Genomic DNA, 10669 nt, shown 5'->3' with positions numbered 1-10669 from the left:
TTTTACGTGCATCACATGTTATTTATAATGGATAAAGCTTTTGTGTGCAAATAAGGATGGTAATTTGGCTCATTGGCTCGGGCAGCACGTGGCTCGATCTGAAAAAAGCTCAACTCGTAAAAAAAAGGCAGCCTTAAAAAAAAAACCAAAAAAATAAAAAAATAAAATCGAGCCTGCTCAGTAAGGCCCGAGCCGAAAGCTCAAGTTGAGCCTCAAATTTTCGGTGGAGCTTTTGCCTAGCTCGGTTTGGGCAATAAAAAGTCCGTCTTAATTTTACTCGAGCTGGGTCTTGACCTCGAATTTTGACTTATGAGCCGGTTCGACTCAACTCGTTGACATTCCTATTTATAGGTGATGTATATACATATTACATTAGATCGAGAAAGAATTTTATTCTTAACTAACTGTACTTCATATCTCATTATATAAATTATAGTGTAACTCATATGCATTTAAGTTTCATGTAGCGATTAAATGCTTGTGTTCATTTTACTTTGAATCATTTTGTGAAGTAAAATGTTTCTTCCAAACAAGTCATAAGTGAAGCAACTTGGTTTCGGTGAAAGTAAAAGAGCAGTTAATTAGGTTGCTAAGTAGAGTAACATAATGTTATTTCCAATCTTTCTCCGCGAACAATTTTTTTCCCTAAATGGTCAATCAACTAAGGAAATCAATAGAGGCCCAATCACTGAATAGAAATTCGGGATTTTAGTGCTTGTTAACTATAGATTTTAACACAATTAAAATCAAGAAAAATCTGCAGCAAAAGCTCCAAATTTTTAAAACACTAACAGTTTTTCTCCAAATCTTTGATTTGCTGCAGTCATCACCTCTAATATCTCCAAACGTCGTAGATAAAGCCCTTTTTGACGGTTTTCATTCACTATTTCGTTAGTTGATTAAAAATTTAATTTTGATCACATTATAATCAATTTCAATGAGGGAAAAATGGTACTTTCATAGTTACCCCAATAAATAACAAAACAAAACAAAAAAAAAAAAAAGGAAAAAAGAAGAAAAAATGTAGCTTCATCTTTCCAAATCCATCCAACCCACAACATTCGCCAAATCAATAAATGAAATTCCTTATGTCATTGTTGTAATTTAAATCAACCATGTACTGCTTTTCGCCGGAAGCTGAAGCTACGGCCGACGGACCCCAAGATCTAAAGGTCACTTCATTAATGGCGAAACAAGGGCTGCAAGGCATTTTTCGATCTGTTAACAAGCTCCAGTGCTGCCAACACTTTTTCACAAAGTGTTGTAGATGGGTTAACAGTTTTTTGCCCAATAGATGAATCTATAAACACTTTCATGCCAAAATACAAAAATTTGACTTCAAATGGGAAAGTTTCATCGCTTTTGTATCATGGGTTTCCTGTATATCAATCTTTGGGTATGTCAAGATCCAGCAGTGGATTGATAAACATTCTAGCCAAGGCTTTATTGTTCCCTTTTGTTCAAAATTGAAAATTTAGAGCATCAGATTGTAACTGAAACAATACTTTTGGAGTGAATGGGCTCAAAAAGGGAAAAACGGAACTGGTTTTCATATGTGGTGGCGACGGTGGACGGATGAGGAATAGGTGGTGGTGGGCAGGGTTTGGTGATTGGCGTATTGTGCGTGAAGAAGGTGGTGGCGGGCAGGGCTCGGTGACTATTGTATTTGGGAAGAAGATTGTATAGTTTTTCCTTCGTTTCTTTTCATTTTTTTTTTTGTTATTTATTGTGATAAATATAAAAGTACCATTTTACCCTCATTGAAAATTGATTATAATGTGGTCAAAGTTAAATTTTTAATCAACTATTAGAATAGTGGATGAAAACAGTCAAAAAAGGCTTTACCTGTGACGTTTGGAAATGTTAGGGGTGACGGATGCAGCAAATAAAAAGTTTGGGGAAAGTCTGCTAGACATTTGGGGCTTTTGCTGCAATTTTACCTAAAATCAATTTTTTGAACTTTATTTCACTATTCCAACCGTCATTTTTGAATTTTTCTTTCACAGATAGAACGCATTTTATTTCTAACGATAAAAAAAAATAAATTATCAAAATCTCTACCAAATAAGCAAATCGTATAAGATACTTCAAGAGAAGTATTATAAAAATAGATTGTCTAATTCCACGTACCATAAATCTTATTAACCCTTCAATCATTCACTGAATGCTCAACGTGAATTCAAGTCATTCGCTGCACCTACCCCTTTATTAGCATACATTTTCATGTGTTTCCAGACCAATGTTTCATCTGGTGGCCCATATTTCGTGTACACAAAAATTTTCCATCACATGTACCCAAGTCTCAAGGGCAAAACGGGAATTGGATTTGGATCACCTACGAAGTTTTTCTCTTTTTGGAATTGTTTATACTAAACAAAATGACGCAAGCCTTACATGGACACTGACATCATTGCATGTATCAACAAATGTCCTAGATCGTCTAGAAGATATCACACCCCCAACCCCAAACTCTAACCCACCTCCACACCACCCTATCCCGAGGACCCCACTTCTACATACACTCCAAATTCATATAATTTCATACAAGAATCAAGATCAAAACCCCTATATATATCCTCCATTTTTATCATATCATCCAACTAAAAAGTTTCCTCCATAATTATCCAATCTTGAGCACAAACCCTGAATAATTTCTCGTTCATGGAGCCTCATATTGCCATTTTCCCAACTCCAGGAATGGGGCACCTCATCCCACTAGTCGGATTTGCCAAGGTACTTATTCAAAAACACAATTTCAATGTAACTTTTATCATCCCAACTGATGGGCCTCTCTCAAACGCACAAAAATCATTTCTTGAAAAACTCCCACCTCGTATAGACTATGTCGTTCTTCCCCCGGTCAATTTTGATGACTTGTCTAAGGATGCAAAGATTGAAACCCGTATTGCTCTCACTGTTACACGTTCCCTTTCATCCCTTCGTAATGCTGTTAAATCCTTGATTTCGACTAAAAGATTTGCCGCTTTTGTGGTTGACTTGTTTGGGACTGATGCATTTGATGTTGCCAATGAATTCAAGATTTCTCCTTATATTTTCTATCCCACTACGGCCATGTGTTTGTCACTTTTCTTAAACTTGTCGAAGATTGATGAATCTGTGTCGTGTGAGTATAGAGACATGTCTGAGAAGCTTCGCATCCCGGGGTGCATGCCGATTCATGGGTCGGATCTTTTGGACCCGATTCAGGACAGGAAAAATGATGCATACAAATGGATTCTTCATCATTCAAAGAGATATGGAATGGCTGCAGGGATTATTTTGAACAGTTTCAAGGAATTGGAGCCTGGTGCCATTGAGTATTTGCAAGAAAAAGAAACTGGTAAGCCACCTGTTTATTGCATAGGACCATTGATTCAAATGGGCTCAAAATCTGAAAACAATGAAGAATATGAGTGTTCAAAATGGCTAGATGAACAGCCAAGTAGCTCAGTTTTGTATATATCTTTTGGGAGTGGCGGGACACTGTCTCATGAACAGATAATTGAAATTGCATTGGGATTAGAAATGAGTGAGCAAAGGTTTTTGTGGGTTCTTAGATGTCCAAGTGATACAACTGCCAGTGCTGCATATTTCAGTATCCAAAATTCAGGTGACCCTTTGGCTTATTTGCCACAAGGGTTCTTGGATAGGACCAAGGGGCGTGGGCTAGTGGTGCCTCTATGGGCACCACAGGCACAAATTCTTAGCCACGATTCAACTGGTGGATTTTTGTCACACTGTGGTTGGAACTCGACCCTCGAGAGCATTGTCAATGGTGTACCGTTGATTGCTTGGCCACTCTACGCAGAACAGAGAATGAACGCGGTAATGTTGACTGAGGATGTAAAAGTAGCCTTAAGGCCAAAATCCAATGAAAAAGGACTAGTGACAAGACTTGAAATCGCGAAAGTCGTGAAGGGTTTGATGGAAGGAGAAGAAGGAAAAGGCATTCGAAGTCGAATGAGAGACCTCAAGGATGCAGCTGCAAAGGTTCTTAGCGATGATGGATCTTCCACAAAAACACTTGCGGAGTTGGCTAACAAGTGGAAAAGTAACATTTTTACATTGCCAAATTAGTGTTCAATAATTGAATTATGCTTGTATTTAATTTCGTAGGATTTGAATTACTTGTTTGTATCATCTATGGCTTGCTAATAATGGATTAGAATTCTGTTTATTGTACGGCCCTTTTTTTTTTCTTTTTTTTTTTCCTTTAAGGCTCCTTTTTCAAAACAACAACAATACGATATGAAATTAAATTAAATGGATAAATTAATTAATTATGAAAAGTTAGGTGAGGTGGACACATCAAAAGAATGGAACACACAATCAAACAAGAGAGGAGAAAATGTAGTCAGATCACACAATAAAGTGGTGAGCACTGAATGAATATGGAGTAGGTGGCTGGCAAATTTGACATTTCTATTCTAAAACAATTGATATATTAACTGAGGGATGATAATCATGTTAATCTAAAGCATATTTGTTTGTTTGTGTAGATAATCGCTTTAATAATGGCTACTTATATATACGAGTCTGTTTTGATCTTTAATTTGAATAAAAATGGCCTTTACTAGTTTTGAAATGGATTAGATATGTGCTAAATAAGAATCGCGACATTCACCGATCTATTTAAGATACCGTGTCCCTCTCAAATGCTCCCGAGGGCGAGAAGAAGTTACACAATGATATTCTAAGGAATAACTTATTCTTGGTTAGTGATTTCAATTTGAAATGTGATTCTTTGGGGTTTTTAGTTTCCTAATTAAAAGGAAATTAGGAGGCAAATGGCAACAAGTGGAAATTTTGGCACTACTATTTTTGCAGAATTGTTATAAAATAAATATCTCAACATACAATGATCGAAGAATAAAATTTTAACTTTTTTAACGCATGTCATACTGTCCTATAATCATTAGAAGTATATTGAGAATCAATTATTGGTTAAATTGAATATATTATCTTTTGATAGCTAATTTTGAAATATGTTTTCAACCCTACATGAGCTTATATTATTCTATGGATATTCGCACTTAAATTCAAAATCTTTGAACAAGAATTATTGGGATTATCATTAATAATATACAAATATTTTGTCTTTGTTTGCAAACTACCATTTGGATTCTTTCTTCCTTTGTCTGATTTCATTGACAAATTCTAACCTCAAGAAATGTGTGACATTTGATAAGATTATAAAAGATTCTAATATAATCAATGACATAATTTTACAATTAATCACATTGAATATAATCAAAATGTACCATAGAAAGTCTTAATAAAATTGAGGTTTTAAAAATTTATATTCGTTTAAGTTGATTGGTTGTTGAACTTTATTTCGTCATAATTATGTCATTTATTTTGTATTTTTATTCCAATTAAGTCTTTCTTTCAACTAAATGATTGTATATTTGGTATACTGTAATTGTACATTTCAATAAATAAGATTTTATTTTTTCCTTTTTTTTTATTTCTTATGGTCTAGCATTATTTAAATCATGAAATTGCAACAAGAAACGTTCAAGGGTCCTTCATCTCGACGATCTAGATGCAACGTGGACAGATCAATACAAAAACTTCGATTACGTAGTAATTGCAGGGGGGAAATGGTTTCTCAAATCTGCAATTTACTACGAGAACAACACTATTGTGGGATGCCATAATTGCCAAGGGAAGAACATAACGCAATTGGGATTTTACCATGCCTATCGCAAAGCACTAAACTCAACGCTGAAATTCATCACGAGCTCAAAGCACAAGGCTTTTACGTTCTTTAGAACGACGACTCCAGATCACTTTGAGAACGGGGAGTGGAACACAGGTGGATATTGTAACAGAACAAGACCATTTCGAGAAGGTGAGATTGACATCAACGATATGGATGGCATGATGAGAAACATCGAACTTGAAGAATTCGAAAGGGCAGCAGCAATAGGATCAGAAAAAGATTTAACTTTGAAACTATTCGATACCACCAGTATTTCGCTATTACGACCCGATGGCCATCCGGGAGTCTACAGGCAGTTCCATCCATATTCTAGAAAAGATAAACATTTGAAGCTGCAAAATGATTGTCTACATTGGTGTTTGCCTGGACCTATAGACTATTGGAATGATTTGATGATGGAAATTTTCGTGAATGGTTGAAAATTATTCTGATTTTCCATCTGAGAATGGCATCTATGCAGAAACATTTTTTGTAGAATCTTTTGTTGTTGTCATGCCATCTTGTACGTAGTTCAAGGAAAAATGATTTATAAGAAAAGAAACTGTTTGTAATAATTGTTTAATCCGTGTTCTTGGTGAATACAGAGTCAGTCCTAGGCATTGAAATCAGTTTCAAAAATTCTTAAAATTCTGCTATTTCTGCATACTCAAAAGGAAAACTTGAACATTCAATCAAGTGAAATTGACTTTATACAAGAAAATTACTAATCCTCTGCCCTTAAGATCTCATATTTCTGAATTGCACTCAGGATGGCCTAGTGACGTGAACTCAGAAGTGGATGGTCACACATTACTAAAAGACATGGTTGATCATTAGATGTCTGTTATTTGTGTACCATTATAGATAGACAAATCTGGTATAGTCCAATGCAATTTCTTTTGTCCTTTTTTACTTACGTGCAACGTGGAAAAAAAAAAAATTAATTAATGAAAGCATTTAATTTCCTTACAAAGGCTGAAAATGGCTTACAAACAGTAGGTTTTTGATGAGTTATGAGACACTCGTCCACGTGCAATACATTCCTTGTGCGTGGAAATGATGTGCTGACATAGTTCATTAGATTGAGCAAGAATTTTTTCTTTTATTATCGTACCTATTGTCTTATTGTATAGATTATACCTTAATTATTTTCTGGCCATTAACATTTTTGGGCAGCTGCTCGTGAATAACCACATGCGCGGCATGCATTACATGCCTGCTTGAATACGGAAAAATGTCCAGTGCTACACAAATGTGAAAAATAATAATAATAACAAGTGAGGGTACAAAATAAGAATATCGATAATAAGTTAATCTAATACCAGTTATATTTTATTTGATTTGATTAGTTAGAAGGTTAGGCATAATGTATAGAATGATTTACAAGTGCCATAAATGCATCCTTCGTGGATAATTTTTAATTTCTAAAACAACTAGAAAATTATCGTTGACTATTAAATAATAAAATAGTATATTTAAAATTATTATTGACCAACTATATTTAAAAGTTAAAAAAATCAATTATCTATATTTTAAACATTGAGTACCAACTTGCTATTAGCTCGATTAGTTGGGGCTGATCCACTACTATCTAGACGGATGCTAATCACAACAAATGCTAGATATCGTTATTCACTCGACCAACAACTAGAAAAATAACCTCTGTCATTTAAATAATAAAATAGTATATTTGAAATTATTCTTGTGCAACTATAATGAAAAGTTGAAAACCAACTTGTTACATTTTAAACGTCGAGAACCAATATGCTATATATTAGCACGATAAGTTTGGGGTGGAACATGGACCACTACTATCTAGACGGTTGCTAAACGCCATCAGTGCTAGAAAGTGTTATTCTCGTGACCAACAAAAATATCGCCATATCTTATCTTTGAATCTTATTTTCCTTTAAGCAAACACGAAGAATTTATGCTTCTTACAGTTTTAGGTAATAAAAATAGTATACCAATCTACAACATTTAAAAGGCAGTCGTAGTAAAAGATATTGACATTAGTGGTCACAAATTACTAAAAGAAGTGGTTCATCGTTGTATGATTAACTTTTAAACGTCTTATCATTTTTGTAACATTATAGAAAAGTTAATTTTGTATAATCAAGAAGAATTTCTTTTTGACTTGAGTACAAGGTGACTCAAAATAATTGTATGTGCACGATAAATCTCAACCATAAAATAAACTGAGTATCTAAAAGACACAAGAAAAAAAATAAATGAAAAAAAAAATTTTAATTTAAATTATCTCAAGAATTTAATTGCCTCACAAGACTTAAAATGATTAAAATTAGTATATGAAAGATGGGTTATGACCCACTTGTTTAATTGCATTACATATTTTAATAATGAATAATTCTTCACATGAGATGGGTCCCGCATGAGTCCCACCTCATTAAGAAAGACCCCCAAAATATCCAAACATGATTTACAATTGACATAAATGTTGTCTTTCTGGATAATTATTGAGTTCTATAACGATTGAAAAAAGAGGAAATTTGACTAAATGTCCATTTTTACCTAATCATTTGTAAAAATGTCCACCATTGTAAAAATGTCTAATTTGGAAGAATTTAGACCAAAATAATTAACAATTTATAATTCCACACTAAGACTAAAAAATGGACATTTTTACAATATTGTTATTGGTCAATAAAAATTTGACACATAACTTGTCATATTTATTTCAAAAAGTATACATGTCAAATCACAATAAATGCTATGTTTTTCATTGATTCAGAAATATCGAGAACAATATTTTAAATGTAGAGAAATGTCATGTTCAAAATGAAATGTCATTCTAAACAAATGAAACGGTGTTCAAATGTCGAAAATGACATATGAAATGTAAATAAACATTATTTTAATGTAGTTTTTTATGGAAGCCACTTCTCAAAATTCGTGACAAATTAATAAAAAAAATCAAATGTCGAGAACGACATTTAAAATGTCGAGAACGACATTTAAAATGTCGAGAATACCATTTCAAAATGTAGCTTTTCATTAAAGGCATAATAGACAAGTTAGCACTAAATTCAAATAAGTGGATACTTTTCCACTCATACCCTTAAAATTGGACATTCTTAAAAATGCCCCTTGAAAAAAATAGCCATTGTCGGTTAATAATAAAATAGTATATTTAAAATTATTCTTGGAAAACTACAACGAAATGTTGAAAATCAACTTGTTGCATTTTAAACCTAATGAACGAATAAGTCAGTGTGGCCCACTACTACCTAGAGGGGTTATACGCACCACTAGTACTAAATAGCATTTAAGCAATATTATCTTCACATATTGTTTCTGGGTTGTATTTTCCTTTAAAAAAACATGAAGCATTTAATTTCTTCCTTCAAGTTTTAGGTATTAAAAGCTGCTATAGTACTATATCAATCTACGACGAATAAAACTTAGTTGTTGTAAAATATGTTGAATTAATGGTCATGGATTACTAAAACAAATGGTTGATCATTCTATGACAAACTTTTAAGCTTCTACCATCTGTTTATCATTAGAGGAAGAATAATTTGGTACAATCCAATACAATTTCTTATTCCCTTTTTGGAAATTTTCGTACGCGCTCAATAAATTTGTGTCATGAAATAAACTAGGTATCTAAAACACACATGAAAATATATGTGAAAAAGAAGTTAAGGTTAGATTATGACAAGCATTTAATTGCCTCGCAAGACCTAAAATACAAGCATTTAATGGGTTGTCGTGTGTGTGTCTATATATATATATATATAATTTTTTTTTTTTTTTTTTTACGTGCATCACATGTTATTTATAATGGATACAGCTTTTGTGTGCAAATAAGGATGGTAATTTGGCTCATTGGCTCGGGCAGCACGTGACTCGATCCGAAAAAAGCTCAACTCGTAAAAAAAAGGCAGCCTTAAAAAAAAACCAAAAAAATAAAAAAATAAAATCGAGCCTGCTCAGTAAGGCCCGAGCCGAAAGCTCAAGTTGAGCCTCAAATTTTCGGTGGAGCTTTTGCCTAGCTCGGTTCGGGCAATAAAAAGTCCGTCTTAATTTTACTCGAGCTGGGTCTTGACCTCGAATTTTGACTTATGAGCCGGTTCGACTCAACTCGTTGACATTCCTATTTATAGGTGATGTGTATACATATTACATTAGATCGAGAAAGAATTTTATTCTTAACTAACTGTACTTCATATCTCATTATATAAATTATAGTGTAACTCATATGCATTTAAGTTTCATGTAGCGATTAAATGCTTGTGTTCATTTTACTTTGAATCATTTTGTGAAGTAAAATGTTTCTTCCAAACAAGTCATAAGTGAAGCAACTTGGTTTCGGTGAAAGTAAAAGAGCAGTTAATTAGGTTGCTAAGTAGAGTAACATAATGTTATTTCCAATCTTTCTCCGCGAACAATTTTTTTCCCTAAATGGTCAATCAACTAAGGAAATCAATAGAGGCCCAATCACTGAATAGATATTCGGGATTTTAGTGCTTGTTAACTATAGATTTTAAGACAATTAAAATCAAGAAAAATTTGCAGCAAAAGCTCCAAACTTTTAAAACACTAACAGTTTTTCTCCAAATCTTTGATTTGCTGCAGTCATCACCTCTAATATTTCCAAACGTCGTAGATAAAGTCCTTTTTGACGGTTTTCATTCACTATTTCGTTTGTTGACTAAAAATTTAATTTTGACCACATTATAATCAATTTCAATGAGGGTAAAATGGTACTTTCATAGTTACCCCAATAAATAACAAAACAAAACAAAAAAAAAAAAGGAAGAAGAAAAAATGTAGCTTCATCTTTCCAAATCCATCCAAACCCACAACATTCGCCAAATCAATAAATGAAATTCCTTATGTCATTGTTGTAATTTAAATCAACCATGTACTGCTTTTCGCCGGAAGCTGAAGCTACGGCCGACGGACCCCAAGATCTAAAGGTCACTTCATTAATGGCGAAAC

The 10669-nt window shown here is 33.5% G+C and overlaps 2 protein-coding genes across 2 annotated transcripts; both read left to right on the top strand.

The window, feature by feature from the left end:
• Positions 1–2584: 2584 nt before the first annotated feature.
• LOC111409947 (hydroquinone glucosyltransferase-like) lies at positions 2585–4182 on the top strand. The gene has a single exon (XM_023040077.1). It carries the CDS (start codon positions 2662–2664, stop codon positions 4075–4077), a length of 1416 nt encoding a protein of 471 aa, XP_022895845.1. The 5' UTR covers positions 2585–2661; the 3' UTR covers positions 4078–4182.
• A 1214-nt stretch (positions 4183–5396) lies between these two features.
• Positions 5397–6352, top strand: LOC111411143 (protein trichome birefringence-like 25). Its single transcript, XM_023041704.1, has 2 exons — positions 5397–5411; positions 5512–6352. The coding sequence occupies exons 1-2, from the start codon at positions 5397–5399 to the stop codon at positions 6142–6144; spliced, it is 648 nt and encodes a 215-aa protein (XP_022897472.1). The 3' UTR covers positions 6145–6352.
• The last annotated feature ends 4317 nt before the right edge of the window (positions 6353–10669 follow it).

Source organism: Olea europaea, chromosome 15 (assembly GCF_002742605.1).
Source record: "Olea europaea var. sylvestris chromosome 15, O_europaea_v1, whole genome shotgun sequence".
Taxonomy (NCBI): Eukaryota; Viridiplantae; Streptophyta; class Magnoliopsida; order Lamiales; family Oleaceae; genus Olea; species Olea europaea.
The sequence above is the reverse complement of the archived record's forward strand: the minus strand, read 5'-3'. Positions and strand labels throughout refer to the sequence as shown.